This window comes from Psammomys obesus, unplaced genomic scaffold, assembly GCF_907164565.1.
Source record: "Psammomys obesus unplaced genomic scaffold, mPsaObe1.curated_primary_1811, whole genome shotgun sequence".
NCBI lineage: Eukaryota > Metazoa > Chordata > Mammalia > Rodentia > Muridae > Psammomys > Psammomys obesus.
This window is the reverse complement of record NW_026586550.1, coordinates 4,937,962-4,960,842: the sequence shown is the minus strand read 5'-3', so window position 1 is coordinate 4,960,842 and position 22,881 is coordinate 4,937,962. Positions and strand designations below refer to the sequence as shown.

The window sequence follows — 22,881 nt, the reverse complement described above, 5'->3', positions numbered from 1 at the left end:
TCTTTATGCAGCATGGTTCCCACACATTCTGTAATTCTCCCTTCCACTTACATACCTGGTAAGACTGCCTTTCTTCTCTCCACAGTTTTCTTATTATTGTCACCTTTCTTGAGATGGCCTTTAACTCACATCTCTGATCATTTAAATCCTGCTCATTCAGCTCTCAAGGTCCAGTCCAGTTCATGAGATCCTTTGTTTTTCCTTTAGCATCTATTCTCGTCATATGTAAAGTTTTGTGGATCTTTGTGTAGAAAGCTTGCACACTACCCCCGCTACAATTTTGAAAGTTCTTAAAAAATAGCATTCATTTACAGGAATAGATTTTTTTTTTTTTGTAGTTTTATAGCTTTGTAAATGGGATCTTTAACAAAGACGGTCATTTAATGAGATGTGGTACGTTAGTTATTTATTATGATCCACCTTGTCTAGCTCAGTGTCTGAGGCTGGTACAAAAGAGGTTTTCATTGAATACTTGTTGAATAAATGAATAGGTGTATTAAGTTTGTATTTTAGAATTTAGGCATTTAACATGTATACAGTATATGACATTTCTTTGGTGATAAAGAAGCATTTTAGAATGCCCTAGAAACCTTTATAGATTATCCCAAACTGTGTCATTGCTTATAGTGTGTCTGTGTGCTTGCTTAGAGGTGATTAGATGTAGCCAGGACATTCTACCAACCGAATTGGGAAAAATCTGCATCCAAAGGATTCCAGGAATGAAATGGACAATAGATCAGTGAATGGTTTTATGTTTTATTTCATCTCTTGAGCATGGGGGTGATCTCAGGTGACAGAAAGCTCACCATGACAAAGGACAGCTTGTTGCTAAGACCAGCTAGGCAGTCTTTTGCAAATTTCCCAGACAGTTGTCAGCTCTTCCTTGATCATGTCATCATTACTGCAGTATTCATCTCGCACCAGAGGAAAAGAAAAAAAGGAAACAGAGAGGGGGCCTTGGGAAGGAAATCCTCTAGCGCCTAGACCAGGCTTTTCACACTGCAGGGGCACAGTGTCTGGTTTTAATAATCTCACATGTCATTAGTACTAAAATAGAAACCTATTTTTTAGAGTTTTCTGAAAAATGTTTGCTAAGATTACAAAAGATCACTTAAGATTTTCTTAGAGTAGAGTGGCAGAGGAAGTGTTAGCTTGTAAACGTCATTTACACTGCTTGTTTTCAGTTTTAGATTAATGGCCAGTAGTAGCTATTTTTCAAAGCAAACAGGCTGCCTTTTTAGTTCAGATGGAAGAAGCACCAGTTCTTTACTGTAGCCCAGAATATTCTTTGCAAGGTGACAAATGGCAGAGATCACATAACAATCACCATTTTAAAAATTGAATAGTTGGCTAATATTCTAAGTTTTCTAAAGGACAAAGCTAGAACTTTTAGCAAACTCTTTCTGTTATCATTTGAATTGAGTCATGGTCTTGGCTCTTTATGCTGAGCATAAAGAGGCTATTGTTTTCAGGGAGTTCGTTTTTAGGCAGGTATGTCAGTGTGCGTCTTTGTCCATGCTGACTTTGGAAAGAAACTGCATCTTAGAGTGCTGAAGGTGGTCACCTATGCAAGTAGTGGTTAGTGTATTTCTCTCTCTCTCTCTCTCGTTAGGGTTGATGTAGTTGAAGTAATGTATTAGAGTTTTTATTTTCGTCGTCTTCTTATTGAAGGATAGACTGTCTTGAAGTATTTAGTATTTCAGCTTTAAAATATAAACCAGCATAGGGCATATCCTATATCAAATATGATTAGCTACATGATTTTTTATACCTCAGGATCTAGATTTCTTGTTTCTAACACATTTATAATGCTTTCTCTATAGTTGTGAATATTTTTGCCCATGCCCCACCAGTGCTCCACCACCACTGAGTATGTAACCTTATATGAGTGTGTTGAGTAGAAATATGCATGGGATGTCACTCCCATTTATTAGTAACACCATCATTTTACAAAGGCTTTACTTGCACTTGCTGTAGAAGCTGAGGGTGGGGCTCACTTTCTTCTGTGTTGCAGTCTGACTGCTTAGTGCCTGGCTGTGCAGATGTTAGGTGCTTTCATGCATCTGATCAAATGATGGGTTAATGAAAATCATACTCACAAGTGGCAATCTATAATTAAGATGATAGCTGGAACCATAAAGCAGACAGGATACTCCTGTCAGGCAGTTAATAATATTCCCACTTCCCAGCAGGCAAAACCTAATCAAAGTCCTGAGGTTGCTCGTTATTGTTGGATCCAAACCTAGAGAAGGCTCTGCCTGGGGAGCTTTAGCAGGAAGAGTCATAGAGCTTGTGTTCACTAAATGGTTCCTTTGGCTGTGGATTTCTGCATAGTTCTTGTCTATAATTGTTTCCTTAACTGATTGAATGCATGTTCAAAATAAAATAAGTCAAAAATAAAAATATGTGCACAAAAATTGTGCTGTTTATTTCACATTGTTTCTTGTGTGGTTATGTTTTCAGATCTTTATGGCAGGTAAAAGATATTAAAAATACAAGTCAATAAATTCATTATATATATAAATTATTCTATTTCTTTCACTTTGAATCTTTCTTGGGTGGTTATGTTGCTGTCAATCTGTTTTTTAAAATAATTTTTAATCAGTCGTGTACTTGCATGTGAATGCAGGTGCTTGCAAAGGCTACTTGTGAGTTGTCTGATATGGATGCTGGGAGCTGAAGCTGGGTCCTACAAGAGCAACATGTACTTGTAAGCACTGAACCATCTTTCCAGCCCCAGTAGGTCTTCACAAGTGGTAGAAGTTGTTGAAAACGCTGGGTGCTATTCCTGAGTCTCTGGGCAGCACACCTGTACTTAAGAGTCCACACAGTGTATTAGAGGGGTCCAGATTTAAGATAGTCCTCTTACACTAGAGTACAGCTGGGGATGAGAACAAAGCAAAGGCTACATGAAGATTCCCAGAAGTAGAACAACTACTGTGGAATTGCTTCATTTGTTATGTACCCCATAGTGTGAACTGTCTAGAAGTAACAAGGAATGTAAAAGGTCTAAAGGCAACACATACAAAAGAGGTCCATCCTCTTCAAAGTGACAGTCTCTGCTGTGTGTATAAGGCACTTGAGTCATTGAAAAGCCAGAATATTATGTAAATTCTTTGATATGTTTACTCTAGTAAGGCCTGACCACTGCTCTAACTGATGCTCCCTACACTGATATTAATGATTCCTGTAATAATTTGATTTCAGTTTTTTTACTCTACCATATGATGTTTGAGTGAATTGGAGAGAGAGAGAAGTGGGAGGAGGGAGAGGGCACAAAGCTAAGCCTGAAGTAGCCGTGCTGAGGGGGGAGTCCAAGCAGAGGACTGGTGCTTCCCTTCTGTGGTCTCTGCACTGCAGCTTGACTCTTCCAGTGGGTGGTTGGTGCTGCCTTTTTGTCCCTTTTCACCCATCTTGACTCAGGACTAAAGTGGCCTCTATCTATCCTTTTTGTGCACCTGCTGTATTCTGAATGATTCTACTTAGCATGTATCTCCATCTCTCTATCCCTCCTTTTTAGGACTTTATTTTCTTCCACTTTGTTTTAAACCTGAAACTATCATTGGATCCCCTCCCCCCATGTTCGTAATTCTTCCCTATTTCTTTGACTAAATAAAGCTTTGTGTAAAAGCTAAATATTTTAAAGAATTTCTTCCTTGTTTTTGGGTTGAGAAAACTTGCAATTCTATGAAGGCCTACTTACTTTGATACTTGAATTAAAAGCGTTGTTTTATTGAGACACATTTTTAAAATAATTTTTATCTGCTAGAGAGCTTTCCAAATTCTCTTCTTAAATTTCTTAATATTTATTTTTTGCATGCATATGAGTAGTTTGCCTTCATGTATGCATGTGCATCCTGTTCCTATGGAGGTCACAAGATGTCAGATTCCCTGGAAGAGAATCATAGATGTGAGCTACCATGTGGCTGTTCTGCAAGAGCACCAAGTGCTCCAAACCATGGAGATGTCTTTCTAGCTCCTTCTATTTTTATTTATTTATTTTTTATTTTTTTATTTTAATTTAATTTTATTTTTAATTATACTTTATTTACTTTGTATCCCCCCTCTAGTTCCCTCCCACCTCCCCTCCCAATCCTTCCCTTCCTCCCCCTTCTCCACGCATGCCCCTCCCCAAGTCCACTGGTAGGGGACGGTTTCTTTTTCTTCCTTCTGATCCTAGTCTGTTAGGTCTCATCAGGAGTGTTTGCATTGTCTTCCTCTGTGGCCTGATGAGGCTGCTCCCCCCTTAGGGGGAGGTGATCAAAGAGCAGGCCAATCATTTCATGACAGAAGCAGTCCCTGTTCCCATTACTATGGAACCCACTTGGAGACTGAACTGCCATGGGCAGGGGTTCTAGGTTGTCTCCAAGCATGGTACTTCGTTGGAGTATGAGTCTCAGGAAAGACCCCTATGCTCATTTTTTTTTTGTTTGTTTGTTTTGTTTTTTGTTTTTTGGTTCTGTTGCTCTCCTGTGGACATCAGAAGAAGAAGAAAACAGGAAACAAGCTAGGAGCCTCCCACAGAGGGCCTCTGAAAAACTCTGCCCTGCAGACTATCAAAGCAGATGTTGAGACCTATGGCCAAACTTTGGGCAGAATGCAGGGAATCTTATAAAAGAAATAGTAAGATCTGGAGAGGACAGGAGGTCTAGCTCCTTCTAAATTCTGTTCCCTGTAGCAGAGTTGTATCTTCATTTTAAAACACGATGTAAGGGGTTTTTGTTATTATTTTGGTTTGGTTTGGTTCATGGCTATTCTTCAGAGTCCTTCATTGCTAGTTTTCCTACTTTATCAGGTTGTTATTTGTTAATTGGCATTAGTTGAAAATGTTGCTATCATGTCACTCAGCCAATACAGTTCCATTCACTGAGAAACGGTGTTCCCTCTGTGATGGTGTATTGGGAGTGAGTTAGACCCCGAGTAGAGCTGAAAAGTGACTCCCACCCAGGCTTCCTCGGGGAGCTTTCCTAAGAGTCAAATCAATATCTTCTTCAACCTGGGTGGTTGAGTTTACAATGTAATTCTTCTGTACCCACCTCCATAAAGAGCCAGAAGAGAGCTGAAGATTTCCAGTTATTTTCTGGCCTTACTCATTTGTATATAGAAAATGAGTAAGTGAGTACATCATCTGAGTTGAACTCACTTTAGAAAAGTACTTCCTTTCTTTTCAATCTTAACTATTTTACTTTTCCAAATTGTGGCAAGCTGGGGAAGCAGCCCAGTGATTTTTTTTTCCCCCCCCAGTTTCCTGTTCTAGCATCTGCAAACACATTCCCTGTACCAAGTCAGGCAGAGAGAGAATGTCCTGCATCCATACAATATCTGCCCCTGGCAACCAGGTGTCACAGCTACAGGGCTGTTTTCAAATGTTCAGAATGTGCTTGTCAAGTCCTAACAGTTTGGCGTCAGAACAGGCTTGTTTTTTTCCTGTGGTCTAGTTTATTATGGATTTAAAATGTGTAATAGCAGACAGACATGGTGTGGTAAATGTGGATGTTAGAGAGGGAGACTTAAGATGTATTCAGCCTATTCCACAAAGTTCACAAATAGGAAAAAAAATCTGTGTTTCAAATTGTAATTCACTGGTCTGTCCTTAAGGATTAGCTCTGTTTGTCCTACACACTGTAAAGTCATTGTGAAGGAATAGTTAGGTACAGACATGGAACTCTCCCATCGTTTGCTGGTATCACATCTGTTGAAAGCAGCTGACTCTTCCTATCATCTCATTTGGCTACTTAGCAGTTCAGAGTATGTGGCAGCCATGGGCATATGCCCTTCAGCTCTCCTGTTAAAGGCAGCAGCCTGTCCAAGGCCTCCTGGAGCCTGTGTAATCTCCTTCCTGCTCTCTCCTGTTGTGCTATCAGACCTCCCTGATGGTCTGAGGTGCTCAGCCTGCTCCTGCTCAGTCTTCCTTCCAGATGTTTCCCTATCATCTATTTCCTGTATTCTCTCAGGGATTGTTTCCCTGAGACTTGAACTGTTGTGAAAATAGTTCTGTAATAGTCTGTATCAACGACTGCAGTAAATCTTTCTAACCTTACTGTTTGTGCTGAGAAGTGCCAGAATAACATGATACAATCGGCGAGTCAGTTTTACATGTTCTCTCTTTAACTTTAAACCAGTGCAGAAAGAAGTGACTCCAGAATGATGGGAAATAAACTGCTGACATGGTCCCAGAACCAACTTAGTTCCTGTCCTTTCAGCATTTCTTAGCCTACAAGGAGCCTCACTGCCCTTGTAGGATGACCCTGGTGCGGCTGTGTGTATGTGTGTGAGATTCTCAGTTCCATCTCTGAGAGAGATTACAAGAGAAGTTGAATAGCCAATTTTTCTCAATAGTGTGAACATTAAATCTAAATTTAAATGGAACAAATGCAAGTTCATCCAGAGAAAAGGAATTCAGTTGTCTCATAGTAATTGTCTCTGTGTTGTCCAATTTATTTGTCAGATCAGTCACACTGAATGCCTTGGCCCAGATAGTGCAGTTTAGCTTGCCTCCCTTTCAGAGTATCTGAGCTTTGTTCAGGGTAAAACAAGATTATATACAACTGCCGGCAAATAGACATTTATTCTTCACCATGAAATAAGAAAATAGATACATTTAATATAATTGTGCCTAATTTACACAGCTCGAAATGCTTCATGTTCTTCACACTCTGCCACCTCAGATGTGGTTCAGTTAAGAACCACCTACTTTTCCATGTAATGGTGACAGTTGATAGCACTGATCTTTGCTGTGGTTGCCCATGGTAATGGGTGTCCCTTGCTGTTCTAGGCCTGTACATTTGTGCATTAGCTTCTGTGTTCTTTACTGTGTTATCCTCTTTCAACTAATTTTTACCTTTAAAGTGTTGTGATCATTGTTTCCCCAATAGCTTCCTTTTGTTTTTTTTCTTTGTTTGTTTTGTTTTTTTATTTTATTTTATTTTTTTTTGGAGAAAATTAATCTTCTAGAAATTTGTTCTGCCTTTAGCTTCTGAACTTGATTCAGCACAGTCTTTTAGACATGGTTTGTGCTCATTTTCCACTCTTATCTTTAAGCATTCAGTAGGAAGAGCTAGAGAAGACTCCAGAGCCCTGAAGCCGTAAGAGCCAATTTCACTTTTGACTCAGCGTTTATCTGGTGTTTCTTAGACACTGGGGACTGCAGTCACTGTTCTTGTTTTAAACAGGTGTTGAAAGCAAATCTCTGACTATACAGCCTGGACTCTAGAGGCTTTTGTTTGAGCTCCATGTTGAAATTTTTTTGCTACTTCGTAACATGAGTTACAGCGAAAATTTTAAAAAGAATTCTGTTAGAAGTGTAGGCTTCTCTCTGTTTTCAACCAATTCATGTATTCTCTAGTAGACAGCAGTCTAGTGAACATTGCAGGCTAGGACTAATACTAGCTTATGATTATGCCTCTTAGTAGTCACTGAGGCATGTGGCAATGTGGACAATAGGGAGGCCCCATGTAAGTTCATTAAGATAAGCTAATCTTGAAGTCACCTTTGGGTGTGGTTTAAAAAATGGTGCTTTAAATATAATTCCTTGTTACTGCATGTCACTGGCCTGCCTGTCTGTCACTCTGTCATATACTTGACATAAAGGACTTAGGGAAGAAATAGATATATTTTGGATCACACTTTAGAGGTTTCAGTTCATCAGTTAGGTGTGTGCCTATGTTGACTCTCTTCATTTTCAACTCTTATTCCACCTGGGTTCTCTGCTGATGGCTAGTACTGTCTACATCAAGCCAGGTCATTCCCCACTTACCCTTCTCTGGAAACAGAGAGGTGTTTTTGTTTGTTTGTTTTGGTGGTCTCTTGTGTGCTCCTCTCTCATTAGGTTAGCATTGGGCGTTAGCTATCAAACCTCTTAAATGCTCTGCAAATCTTGTATAATTTTCCATTCATAGCAGTGGTGTTCACCTAATCGAATACATGGTTTTTTTGGCACATGACTGTTATTCAGTGATTATGTATTACTTACAATGAATTTTTGAAATGTGTGCTAAGCTATACCACTTGATACTTGTTTTTTTTATTTTATGTGAGCATATAATTTGATTGAAATTATACATACGATGCTTCATACATAATTTTGACAAGCAATAAAGTTTCATTTCTGCTCTTACTTGCCTGTCTTCTTACATACATTGTGAGGACAGATCTGCCTGCCACAGATTATTATCCCTGTCATTGTGAACACTGAATGACTCCCAGCTCATTATGTCTGTATTTCAGAAGGGTTGAAGATTTAGAATAAAAGAGATTGTGGTGATAAAGTCTACCTGTTGAGAACTTTTAAAAAATATTGCCTTTTCTTTCCTCTACTACTTAAGAACTCTGAGCAAGTACCTCCTTTTGCTTTCTGCTTTGAGCTTTTGCCATCAGCCCTGCCATTTCAAAGGCTTTCACATGACTGAACTGTGACTAAGTCATTGTGACATCACTGAGTTCCTAGTGCCAACCTTTTATACAGTCCCCGAGCCAAGAGGGCATAGCAATGCCAAAAGGTTTGAGCTATGAAGATTTTCCAAAGAATATACGTGGGAAGGTAAAGTTCTTATCAGGACAATATGTTTGTCCTCTGTCCCTGTGTTCTCTTATATTGACTTTAGCGTATCTTTTGTATCTTCCAACTTTTCCTGAAAAGAGACAAGTCTATGAAGAGGTAAGTGTGTATGCTATTATCTAATCTGGTGATCAACACTGAGTTACAACATCAGAATATTTATTTGGAGTTCATAAAACTTGATTTTCTTATTTTCTTTGATACTCTTGATTATGGGACACCAGATTTCCTTAATTCTGCACTTTAGCATATTCTGTCACGTTTTCAAGCCCAATGATGTTGTCCCAAGCCCAGCATGATCTGAAAACTAATAAATTTCTTTTAGAAATAGAAAATAGGAGGTGGGTCCACTGCTGTTGGGAGTGTAAACTTGTACAACCACTCTGGAAATCAATCTGGCGCTTTCTCAGACAACTAGGAATAGCGCTTCCTCAAAATCCAGCCATACCACTCCTAGGCATATATCCAAAAGAGGCTCAAGTACACAATAAGGACATTTGCTCAACCATGTTTGTAGCAGCTTTATTTATAATAGCCAGAAGCTGGAAACAACCCAGATGCCCCTCAATTGAAGAATGGATGCAGAAATTGTCGTACATCTATACAATGGAGTATTACTCTGCAATGAAAAATAAGGAAATCATGAAATTTGCATGTAAATGGTGGGAACTGGAAAGGATCATCCTGAGAGAGCTGTCCCAGAAGCAGAAAGACACACACGGTATATACTCACTCATACAGACATATAACATAGGATAAACCTAGTAAAATCTGTACATCTAAAGAAACTAATCAAGAGAAAGGACCCTGACTAAAACACTCAATCCCCATCCTGAAAGGCAAAGAGGATGGACATCAAAAGAAGAAGAAAACAGGAAACAACCTAGGAACCTGCCTCAGAGGGGCTTCTGAAAGGCTCTGCCCTGCAGACTATCAAAGCAGATGCTGAGACTTATGGCCAACTGTTGGGCAGAGTGCATGGAATCTTATATAAGAAGTGGGAAATAGTAAGATCTGGAGAGGACAGGGACTCCACAAGGAGAGCAACAGAATCAGAAAATTTGAACACAGGGGTCTTCCCAGAGACTAATTACTCCAACCAAGTACCAGGCATGGAGATAACCTAGAACTCCTGCACAGATGTAGCAGAGTTCAGTGTCCAAGTTGGTTCCAGAGTAATGGGAAGAGGGACTGCCTCTGACATAATCTGATTGGCCTGCTCTTTGGTCACCTCCCCCGTGAGTGGGGAACAGCCTTACCAGGCCACAGAAGATGAGAATGTAGCCACTCCTGATGTGATCTGATAGACTAAGATCAGAAGGAAGGAGAGGAGGACCTCCCCTATCAGTGGACTTAGGGAGGAGCATTTGTGAAGAAGGGGGAGGGAGGGTGTTACTGGGAGGTAAGGAGGGAGGATTTATGGGGGATACAAAGTGAATAAAGTGTAATTAATAATAAAATAAAATAAAATAAAATAAAAATATACATAAACAACAACAACAAAAGAAAATAGGAGGTGGGGAAACACTTTATATTCATCTTTCTCTCAAGAAATGATCCTACCTTAACAGCAAATAATGTTCTAATCCTCTGTTTTTATTTGCTCATTTACAGTGATTCTGTGTCTAAAGTTTTACTTATTTGCAGTCAGCTTGCTGCTTTCTTTTTAAGCTGAGTGTGACTCTCAATCTTCAACAGCCATTAGCTTAGCCAGTGTATTCTCAGCTTACTTAAATTTCAGGATTCATATTGTGACTTTTCCTCCCAGCATCCCATTAACTGTTTCAAAGCAATGTGCCATTGAAGTGTTGTGGCTATGTTTCTTGCTTAGTTATTCTCTCCAGTGAATCTCAAGCTATTGATTTTGTTTGTCAGTTGAGGGAGGATTTGTCATGTTTACCTATAGTTTGATGCTGTTGAGTCTTGGAGATTGCTCCCTCCTAGGTCTTTAATGTGTGTTTCCTACATTTGGTTGTTGCTGTAACAGTTTTCAACATTTACATTTTTGCACATCCTTTATTTAGGTTGAGAGCAGCTCTTCAAAATTAAATAGTTCATTGTTCCTGTGATCACATTAGACCCAATAGTACACTTACAAATATTGAATTTTCTTAGTGTTTAAAATATTCTTATGGCACATACTCATTGCATTTTATTTGATCAATCTTACCATCTAAACAAAAATTTTGTGGTACTCTTATTTTAACAACCATGTTGGGAAATACGCTTTGTTTGGAAGAAAAAGCAGGTGTTAGAACAGTAAGGGTTTAGGAAGTAATTTTTCTGCTATCTCTAAGTGTTGAAGTTGTTTGAACAAATTTTTAAGTTGTGAACTATAATAACTTAATTCTTTGCTTTTTAAAATCTTTTCTCAGGCTGGTTGTAGTTGGGCATGCCTTTAATCCTAGCACACACCTGCTGCTTAAAGGACTGGCATGTTCTATTAGCATTGTTTCAAAATATATTGGAAGCTTTTAGAGGCTGATACTCTAATAAAAAAAATTTTGAAGAGTTTGAGCTAGGCTGTGGTGATGTACACATTTAATCTCAGTAGTTAGGAGGCAGAGGCAAGCAGATCTATGGGTTCAAGGTCAGCCTGGTTTATAAAGTGTGTTGAAGGACATCCAGGACCATACAGAAACCATGTCTGCAAAAACAAACAAATTATCAGTTAATGTTTTCATCTCATAGTTTCATAAATGTATTCATGTTGATATTTAAGTTTTGGGGAGATTATTGAAGTAAGAATTGTTGATTGTTTACAATAAGGAATAGTCCAAATAACAAATATAGCTCTCATTGTACATCATAGCTGCTGCTAACATTTCTACATTGTTTATGCTTCTTTGAACATCTTTATGGCATGTACTCTCTCAATTTTCTGTCCTTTTCTGCTTTGCTCTTTATTCTTTCTTATTTAAAGTGAGGGCCTCTGAAAGATTCTCCCCAGCAGGTATCAAAGCAGATTTAGAGTCATAGCCAAAACTTTGGGTAGAGTGCAGGAAATCTTGTGAAAGAAGGGGGAGATGAAAGTCCTGGAGGGGACTGGAGTTCCACAAGGAGAGCAACAGAACCAAACAAAGTGGGCCCAGGGGTCTTTTCTGAGATTGATATTCCAACCAAGGACCATGCGTGGAGATGATGTAGAACCCCTGCGCATAGGTATCCCATGGCAGCTCAATCTCCAAGTAGGTACCCTAGTAAGGGGAATTGGCTGTCTGTCATGGAACTCACTGGCAGGCTCTTTGGTCACCGTCTCCTGAGGGGAGGGGGCAGCCTTACAGGCCACAGAGGAAAACATTGCAGCCAGTCCTTATGAGACCTGATAGGCTAGGGTCAGATGGAAGGGAAGAGGACTTCCCTATCAGTGGACTGGGGGAAGGGCATGGGAGGAGAAGAGGGAGGAAGGGAGGAAGGGTTCTATATCTGGAATACAAAGTGAATAAATTGTAATAAATAAATAAAATTAAAAATAAAAATGAACTATCTCCACTTACTGTTTTGATTTGTGTTTTTCCTCTCCCCTCACACACACTGTACACACAGTTGATATTTTGATTATTTGAGTTAAAATGCCAGTTTTTAATGATTCCTAATTCCTGATCATGTGACTGGACCAAAATTATTGATTGTATTTTTTGCTAAAATTATTGTAATTACTTTTTTATTGTTGGGTCTTATCTTATTTGCTTGAATTCTGTTGTTCTTCCTTTGTTGTTGATTTACGTAATTCTTATTTATATATATATATATACTTTAAAAAATTTTAAGAGCTGCCACAGTTGAATGCTTAAAGTAAAATTGTCTATCAGTAAGAGTAATGGCAATATTCTTGTACATACCTGTTCTGGTTACTTTTCTGCTGCTATGATAAAACACTCTGACTACAAGCCACTTGGGGGAAGATAGGGTTGATTTCACTTACACTTCCAGGTCCTAGTCCATTATTGAGGGGAGCTAGTATAAGAACCTGAATGCAGACTGCTTGCTGGTCCATGTCCATTACCTCTGACTTGAGAACTCACTCACAGTGAAGGAGGCACAGCGGAAACCATGGACTGACGCTGGTTGTTGGCTCAGTCACAGGCTCATGCTAACCTAACTTTCTTATGTAGCCACAGGACTACCTGTATAAGGTGTTACAAGATGGCTGCCCACAGTGGGCTGGGTACTCGTCTATCAATTAAGAGTCAAGACATGTTCACAGGCCAATATATGATAGCTGGTTTCTCCATTGAGGCTTTCCTCTCTTGGCTGTGTCTGGTTGACATCTAAATAATTATTTTATACATTTAAGTGTGCTTAGTTTATATTTACTTTTAAAATTCTTATAGTGTGTTGTATTTTTTGATACATAGATCCGAGTTTTGATAAATATATATAACATATATATAAGAAGACATTGATAACTCGCCTCAATTTTCTTTATTTTGGTTCTTGGCTACAAAATGTGTTTATTTTCAATCTTGAAAAGTAAAAAATACAAATCATCCCTAAAACTACCAACATGTTGCAGTCTGTCTGGACATTTTTTAGAAGATCCATTTTTCTTTCTGTTTAAAAAGTGGTTAAAAAGTGTACCTGTTATTAATAGTCTTTTTCCCCACGCTTTTTAGTGTATATATTATTCTTTTAGTGTATATATTACTTAGGTCTTGATTGATTTAGTGTTTGTTTCCTTGTGGCCCTTAGCAGTGCTGTGACGAGTGTGTTCTTATGCTGCCAGAATTGCTCCTTGAAATAGAGGAATTTCACTTTTTTTTTCTTCCTTTTTTCTTTTTCTTATGGCTCTGCACAGTTTTAAGAATTACTGTGTTATCAAATCAATGTTTGAAATGTTTAGGCTATTTATGTATTCTGACAAAGGAGAGAGTTGAAAACCCCCTTTCCTGTGTTCTTGCACATATTGATGATCATAATGTTATCTTTTGTCAGTTTGGCAGATGAGTAATATAATAGTTTTCATCTGCATTCTTTGATCATGCACCTATATTGTTTTATATGCTTGTTAGCTGTCAATAGATGTGAATCACTAGTCTTAGTGCATCACTTTTGGCTTTTGTCCAGAAGAATAAGGTTTAGTATTTAAATGATGCCCTTGCTAATGTTTATCTTCAGTTATATCTTGGGATTTTGTCCTGTCCTATTTTGATTTTATTATGTTTTTTTGTTATGTGAATGTTCTTGTGAAACTAGTCATTTTCAGTTTTTACTTATTTATATTTTGAGCATGCATGTTGAATTCAGGTTTTTTTTCTTTTTAAATGACAAGTTTATATATATCCTCACTTAGTATTATCTATCAAAAATTCTTTTCACATTTTTTTGTAATCCTAAAAGACTAGTTAACTTTTTACTCTGTTCTACGAAGAAAATCTATACTATTTCTTGCATATGAATGTCTTTTTATTTACTCTTACTATTGTATGTTTTTTATTATTCGTATGGTTTCAAGTAGCATGAACACGTCAATAAAACCTTGCATAGTGACACTTAATGTCTTCTGAATTAATACATTATTATGATGGTGGTGATGATGATTATATTGGCTTGTATTTTCAATATCTTCCACCAGACTTAAGGGGGAAATAGTATCTATACATATTGCTAAATGTCTGTTTATTTTTAACATGCTGCAGGATATTGAAGACAAAGTAAGTAACAACAAACTTGTAAATGAGCAAGTGGATTAATGTAAATAAACAGAAACTTGACTGAGCAGTTACTCTGGTATAGAGTGAGCCAGGCAGCATGTGATTACTTTGCAAAGAAATATGAAACATGAACAAAGATGGAAATGTCGAGATACATTGATTTCTTCTAAGTAGTAGTCAAACATCTATTTAACCTTCAGTGAACTTTCGCTGAAAAAGTCAGTATAATAACTTTGTTAATATGAGGTAATATATAAAGAGAGGTCATTTCTGTTTCAGGAACAAAGATTAGTTTAGCATGATTCCATATAGCAACAACAGTTTTTAAAAATGTTTGTATGCGTTGTAACTAACCTTAACATCCACAAGTGTCCTTCATTGATTTTATGAAGAATTGAATATTACTACTTTTTAAAAAGTTTATAAAAGAAGATCTTGTAAAATTGATATTATGACTAAATGTCTTAAATTAGTTTCTACTCAAAACCTTCAAATAAAGACTAAGCAATAATTATGGCTTCTCCATCCTTTAGGCTATCCCTTCATGTATAGGGGAATGAGATAAATACATGTAACTACTTACATGCTGCACTGATCATTCAAGTCCTCCCAAGTGTAAAGTTTTTGTGCATATGTCTTTAGGAATTTTTGGTTATTTGTTCAGCGTTAGCAAACAAATATCAGATCAAAGTTTCTTCATGCATACTACTAATCCTTAAAATTATGTTTTGAAAAGGAAATTAAATAAGACAGTCTGCTGTACACAGTATTCTGACATTTCTAAATACATTTGGACAAAGTAGGACACAGCTGTTACCATAAGAAAAAACACAATGCAGTTTCAGTCTTTACATTCCAATGTAGCAATCACCATCATATTGCTATTTTTTCTATGGCAGGGACCTAATACACTGCAACCACTGTCAGCTTTGCATACGTTTCTAGCGAAGTTTTTGCCTGAGATTTGCTTTGTGGTTGCTGCTTTTGCTTTTTTCTCAATATAGCATATTCCTCGTGTCTTTTTTAGGCTCGGCTGCTGGAAGAGAAAGACCGAGTGATACGGAAGCAGGATGCCTTCTACAAAGAACAGCTGGCCAGACTGGAGGAGAGGGTATGGCTATTTCTTGTTTTTGCTTCTCTTTTGCCCCATCTGTAGCTTACCATATATTTGTTTAAAAACCAACAAATTAGGACTTAAAATTGCGTTTCTTTGTTAAGAAGTGAAGAGTCCAAGCAGCTGGATATTGTCTATGAGAACATCATTTTGTGTGATTGTGTTATTGGTTTGTTGGGTTTTCTGTACCTGAGAGCACCCTCACATAATTTACCTTATGTAATGTGTTGTAATCTGCATTGCTCCAGGCCAAACAGCAGGCCATTATTTTTACTCCTCCATACATTGTTTATATTATATTCTGAGTGCATTCCTGGATATGGTACTGGTATTTGTCTTATTTGGGGTTTAGGTATTGCTTCTTCATCTATTTTGTGTGTGTGTGTGTGTGTGTGTGTGTGTGTGTGTGTGTGTGTGTTTGAGACAAGTGTTTCTGTTTTGAAACAATATACCTCTGAGGATGACTTTGAACTTCTGATCCTCCTGCCTGCTCATTTGCATGTCAACATACCTGGCTTGAGGTGGTACTGTTTTGAAGGATGTGCTGTCAATCAAAAACTTCACTTTGCTGCAGTTACAGCTTAGAATTCAATGTCTCCTCCAAGAGAGGTAATAGGAACTTAATGTATGTAGGACTTAGGGGAGAGTTTTAGGATGAGAGAAGGCATATGCCTGGTCAGGCTGGATTCCAAGGTGGACCAACATGCAACAGAGGGATCAAGACTGGAAGAATAGAAGACAGTGGGCTTACAAATGATGTTTGAGCATCTCGTCACAACCCCTGCTCTGTGGATTTGATTTGTTGTTTAGATAACTTGATATGAAATCTATGGAGTTCCAAAGTAGTAACCTTTCTCCTCTATTTAAGATCCAAGGTTTGAATTTTTTTTTTTTTTGGATTATATCATTTGATCAGAAGTAGGAAAAAAAGAAAAATGCACCATTAAATTCAGCTCAGTGTAGCTATTTGTATTTCAAATATATTTCCTTGTCTCCTGTGTCATGGGACCCAGAAGATCTTTAGTATAAGGATCATTTGAGCATTTGTTCTGCAGATAACTGTTTATAAACTTAATGTGTGCAGGTGCTGGTCCTTATACCCTAGATATATAGTAGACATTTATAAGCTTAAACATCTACTTTCGTAGAACATAATGTCAGTTATAGATAGTGTAAGGTGGCATAGATAAGATGGAAAGCAGTAAGTTACCAAGAAATAGGGATTCCCCTGACCAAGGTATAAGTCTGGGGTTGGGTGGAGACAGAAGATCTATATGATGAGATAGCAAGGAGTAGGCCTTTAGTCACAGAAAAGCAGGTTAGTGTTGTTCCTGGGATGGAGGTGTAGTCACCACATATGGGAAGGACAAAAGCCTGTTGGCATCATCAGCAAACAAGTGAGAGTAGAAGCAAAGGAGAGTTGGCAAAATATCAAGTTAGAAGTGGGGTAGCTAGCCAGGCATAGTGACACACACCAGTTAGCCCTGCCTTGTGAGATGGATCCAGGAGGATCAGGAGTTCAGTGTCATCCGCAGCTACACAGCAAGTCTGAGGCTACATGAGAACCCTACCAAACAGGGGGTGGGAGGTGAGAAAGGAAGAAAATTGGATGGTCATAACTTTAAGTAAGGTGCTAATAATAAACTGAAAAGTTTCTGGTTATGCATGTAAAAAATACAGACCAGATTTGATGATGCTTTTGAAAGTGAATAGAAGAAAGGCCCTGGCATAATCTAGGTCTTTTCTCATAACTAGTTGATAAGAGTTGTGTATAGGAAAAGATTATCCAGGTGTCAATGAAGATATGGGTGGTAGACTATATAAGGGGTTTGGTTTGGGGATTATTTGTGGTGATTCTTCAAACATTCACATAACGGTATTGAAAAGATATAATATGGCATAGTTTAGAGGAGAAACCAGTGATAAAATCCCCACAGTAATATTTTAGCTCATGTGTGCCTGTTGCATTTTCTTATCTTTCCTACTATAATGTGTAAATGAAAGGGACTGTGTACAAACTGAAGTTCAAATTTTGTTTAATTCATAAAATTAAAAAAAAGTAACTGTTTCATTTAGGAAGGGCATTCTTAGGACTGTGTGGACCTGCAGGTGATCCTGACTTGATATGCAGGTCACAGTCTGTAGAAGTGCCACTTAGGTAACCAGTTCTTACATCATTCATCTCTTGGTTTCTTCAGGTGTTAGGGGTAAGTAAGATTTCAGTCACTGGCTTGTTAAGATGACCTAAGTCCAGGATCTAAATAGTGCTTGGGTAGCATGTGTAACCCTCTGGGTTCAACCCCAAGTAATACTGCTGCCAAAATAAAAGATGACATAACAGCTCTTTGAAAATTGGCAAGAATTTATCAAATTGAGGTGTTTTCATCATAGGATATGCACAAGATTCTAATAGTCATGAAATAGCTTTAATGTCAGTCAACCTCCTTATGTCTTCCACCTAGTACTTTAAAGCCTTGTTTTTCTTTATTGCTGATATTCCCAGAGGACGTATTTTATTTGTTCTGGTGGGTTTCATCTGTGATTACATAAAGACTATTCAGTCTGTAGTGAGGCATTTTGTAAAACCTGAGAAGCCATTTTTTTTTCATGTTGTTTATGGCTGTAAGGGTACACTGTGTAAGCCCTTCTATTAGGACTTCTGAATGTACATGGTCTTGAGAAGTATAAAAGTGCTGAACTGAATGGTACTTAGTATAAGAAAATATAATGATAATATGCCTGTGGGGAATCATATGTTCACAGTCATTCCAGGTTGCTATTTATTCGAAGTGGATTTGGACACATCTTTTATGTAACCACATGAAATAATAAACCTTCAAGTCAGTCTTATTACTAGTGCAGAGTGTGAAATCAGCAGGTCCTTTAAGGATCTGGGAATGCAACGCAGTGTTAGAGTGTATGCCTTGCATCTGTAATGCCCTGCATTCTTGAGGACCACTAAAACTGAAACAAGTTTTCAGATGTGATCCTGAGGCTATCCTTATGGTAGACAAGGCACAGTTAGTGTGTGTGGCCCACCGTTGCTTGATTGCTTATCTTACTCCTTCACTTACCATGTTGATGCACATTTCTTTTGCAGTTGTGAACTAGTCAATTGGAGCATCTGTAACTTGTTCCATTCTGTAATACAGTCCAGTTTACTCCTTGATTTTATTTCAATTAACTGTTCATCAGCTAGGTAACTGCTGTGCATCAAGTCCTCTTCTCCCAGGTGTTTAGTGTGTGTACCAGGGATCTGAGAACACTTGTCTCTTTTCACTAAAGTGTGAGGCTTATAAATTTAATTTTCTCAGACCACAGTTTTATTCTTCCTGGAAGCAGATTCCAAAATCATAGTTATTCACAGGTCCTCATTTCCCAGCAGTCAGAGGTCGTAGACTTTCCAGATAGTGCCAAGTTAGATGAGACCATAAACTCTTAAGTGTCAGAAACCTCATCTGTAACTTTGTGGCCTGAAGGGAGCTTGATGAGTACGACTCTTTGCTGAAGAAACCAGAACAATATTACCTCCAGGCTAAGAGTTTGCCTAGAGGAAGCCTCAAGCAGTCTCTAGAAAAGACTGCACAGTGTTCTCAAGGGACTGGCTCAAGTCCCTCAGGCAGTTCTCTTCTATTTCACAAGTTTATTGAGTCATAATTTGACAGATCTATAATGCTTCACAGCTCTCTATACATTGTACAGTATCATGATAACTGTACATTGTATAATAATTGTGATTGAGTATGTATGTTGTGTTAGACATATTTTATAGTTTGTCTCTTTTTATCCTCACAAGTGACTGCATGAGGCTGCCCACTGTATGAATTCCCTGAAACTGAAAGCAACTTGCCCCAAGAATACAAAAGCAGAAAATTATCAATACGTTTGGTTTTGAGTCAGCCTTCTCAACAGTGCTTAGGGCCAGGGCACTGCTGTCTTTAAAATGTGTGAGCTTATGCTTAAGTTGTTAAGTCTGGCTGGGTACAGTATTAATTCTTTGAGTGCTAAGTTAGCAACTCTCACTTCTAGTTGAATTCTTCAGGACCAATTGATGATTGCCTGCTCATAACCTAAAAGTATTAAACACTCAAAAATATGCACTTGCCTTCTCAGGATTTGGCATTTTCAGAGAAACTTTTACCAAAAAACAATGTTTTCTGTGCCTAGAAACTGAAGTATGATATAATCCCCAAAGTTATTTACTGTCTGTGTTTAGTGCTTTCCCCGTCAGTAACGAATCTGTAGCCATTTGAGCAGTTTGGCATCCTGAGGTGCCCATGCTTTCACCTTTAATTTTGTATCATAGTCAGCCCATTCTTCCTTCTGGAAAGAAAACATACTTTACTAAATAGTTTTGGCGGATAGTTTGTTTGAAGTGGATTGTTGGAATCTTCTTAAAGAAAATGTATTTTGCCAGCAGTTAGTTGTTTCTAACAAAGAAAAGTTAGGTTGTCATCAGTTGGAGAACATGAAGCTCAAAGTCACACTATCCATAGTTCTTCTAGGATGAAGACCCTTGTGTCCCCAGGACATCTTGAAAACTTGATCCCTTTGAGGGTTTCAGTGTCATATAATTAAATTTTTGTGCTGAACCAACCTCTTTGTTCTTGGCTGTCTTAGGGATGATGGGATTTGGCATAGCATGCAGGGGATCTGTAAAAGCCCTGGTGGCCTTAGGAGCTGAGGGTGGTCAGAGAACTTAATGAGCTTAGTACTGAGATTAACCTGGTTATATTTGTACATGTTCCTTGTATTTCATAGACTCCTGGGTTTCAGCATACACCTTGCAATAAACCATCTAGGATTAACATACAGAGGAGATTGCACCAACTCTGCAGAAGAGAGCAGCAAAAAGGGAATATTGAAAAAATACATTGCCATGAAAAAGTAAAGTATATACTTGCTTGTCGCCAGGGGAGAGAGTAACTGATTAAGTTCTGAGACTCATGCTTCCATCAAATGAGCAATGGTTTTTGAGGCCCCTCACTTCCAGTGGATGGCATATCTTCTGCATCATGAGAAAGTGTTGGGCCCATTTGTGTGACTAATTGGTGATAGGATTGCTTCGGTTTTTGTTGGTTGATATTTTTACCTCTGTTGCTTTGTGGAAAGCTTGGAAGAAGGGGGATACAATGCTAACAGTCTGAGAAATGACAACAGAGTGAGTTGTTATTATGAGTCTGATATTCTGATGTGGGAAGAAACATTTACTCATCTATTTATTTACTCATCTATCTATTCATTTATTTGTTTGTTTATTGTTACAGGGCTTCTCTGTGTAGCTTTGGCTGTTCTGGACTCACATTGTAGACCAGGATGGCCTTGAACTCACAGAGAAAATGGCTGCCTCTGCACCCCCAATTGCAGGCTTGCGCTGCCACGCCTGAAGCTGCTGGATGAAGTTTGCCATTGTAAACTAGCTCACCAAGTGAAACCAGGGTATCGTGGGATAGAATTACTAAAATCTGGGATACAAAAATGAAAATAATCTTTTTGTAAGGGGAAGTAATTAAATTGGCTTATTGGTTTTTAAAACAAACAGGCAAAAACCCTGCCTTTGCTATTTTCCCCACCAAAGCACTTTAGAAACAGTTGTCAGTGCTTTTAGGTCAGTGGGTCACTCCCTGTGGACATTCAATGTGAGGTGGCAAACTCAGCATAATGGTTAAAAGCAAAGCTGTCTACCAGCCAGGCCTGCACAGGTGAAGCTGGTTTGTCCCTGCAGAGATACTTTCTTCCTTTGACACTTGGGAATTTTGTACTGGCTTCATAACTCATGTGGAAATGAGGGAAGATTCCTGTGGTTTGTGTAGTCACAGAAGGTTGCAGAATCAGATGAAGTTCCCTGTCCCACACATTTGCACACTGAAGGTGCTTCAAGCCATTGTCATGACTGCAGTGTCATTGCAAGTGACAGATCCCAGTGAAGCTACTTGTAGTATGTTTTATACATCATAGGTTACACTCTCTTAAATAAAAGCATGTTTCTTTTCTTTAATTTTTAAAATTTATTTATTTTTTAATTAATTACAGTTAATTCACTTTGTGTCCCAACTGTAGCCCCCTCTCTTGTCCTCTCCCAATCCCACTTTCCCTCCCTCATCTCCTCCCATGTTCCTCTCCAAGTCCACTGAGAGGGGAGCTCCTCCTCCCCTTCCATCTGACCCTAGTTTATCAGGTCACTTCAGGACTGGCTGCATTGTCTTCCTCCATAGCCTGGTAAGGCTGCTCTTCCTTCAGGGGGAGGTGATCAAAGAGCCAGCCACTGAGTTCATGTCAGAGACAGTCCCTTTTCCCCTTAGTAGGGTACCTACTTCTTATGTTACACCCATCAAAATGGCTAAGATGAAAACCTCAAGTGATAATACATGCTGGGGAGGATGTGGAGAAAGGGGAACCCTCCTCCATTGCTTCTGGGAATGCAAACTTGCACAACCACTTTGAATATCAGTCTGGCACTTTCTCAGACAATTAGGAATAGTGCCACCTCCAGCTATACCACTCCTAGGCATATGTTCAAAACATGCTCAACTATACAGCAAGGACATTTGCTTAACCATGTTCAAAGCACCTTTATTCGTAATAGCCAGAATCTGGAAACAACTCAGATGTCCCTCAACTGGAGGAATGGATACAGAAATTGTGGTACCTTTATACAGTAAAAGCTCTTTTCAAGTAAGGTTCAATAGATATTATTAGATAGGAAACCTAATGCACCTAAGTTGCACGGGTGTCTTTTGTTACTACAATGGACACAACTGATAATAACTTAGATGCAAACACTGAGCCATTTTGCACTGAGTTGTTTTTTTTTTTTTTTTTTTGGTTTGTTTGTTTGTTTGTTTTTTGGTTTGGTTTGGTTTTTCTAGACAGGGTTTTTTCAGTGTAGCCTTGGCTGTTCCTGGCCTCTCTTTGTAGACCAGGCTGGCCTTAAACTCACAGTGATCTTCATACCTCTGCCTACCTGAGTGTTGGGATTACAGGTGTGCACTACCAAGCCTAGCTCTGATTTGTTTTTCTTAAAGGAGGGTTATTATTAGAGATATTTTGAAAAGTAGCAAACATATGGGTTGATGTCACCCCGACCCTTTTGCTTTCTATTTTATTCTCTTGGGAAAAATCAATACAGTTTAGTAGATATGGGAGTCTTATCCTTAATTCATTATTTAAGAAATCCTCTAAGTACTTTGGCTTTTCTGTTAACCTCTCAAAAATTTTGAACGGAAAATGTGGTTTGAGTAACCTTGAATTGCTTTTTTAATCTGGCTTTAGGGATGTAAGACTTAACGGGCTTTTTTTCTTGGGTGAGCCTTTAAAGTGTGTTCTGTTAAAATGATCCCCTTAACTGGATCCAGGTCTTCTATGTCTAACTGTAGAAGAAAGAGTTGCAAATCATGGGATCAGCACTTAATGTGTGCTTTATTTACCATGTCACTGTCAAGAAGCATTAACCTTAAGGTAAGATGAGAACATGGAGTACAAAGCTGTGAGCTGATGGTGCACAGTACACCAGGTATTAAATAGCATTATCCATCCTGCTTGCTACAGTAAATAGG

At 38.4% G+C, this 22,881-nt stretch overlaps 1 protein-coding gene across 2 annotated transcripts in view; it reads left to right on the top strand.

Moving 5' to 3' along the window:
• Positions 1–22,881, top strand: part of Chchd3 (coiled-coil-helix-coiled-coil-helix domain containing 3) — a 260,092-nt gene that overhangs the window by 148,065 nt on the left and 89,146 nt on the right. Inside the window, exons 5-6 of one of the 2 annotated variants that reach the window (XM_055602160.1) lie at positions 14,197–14,211; positions 15,239–15,322. In XM_055602160.1, the coding sequence (XP_055458135.1) occupies positions 14,197–14,211; positions 15,239–15,322 (99 nt within the window). The remainder of the gene's footprint in view (positions 1–14,196; positions 14,212–15,238; positions 15,323–22,881) is intronic. The other variant, XM_055602161.1, reaches the window with a different exon arrangement.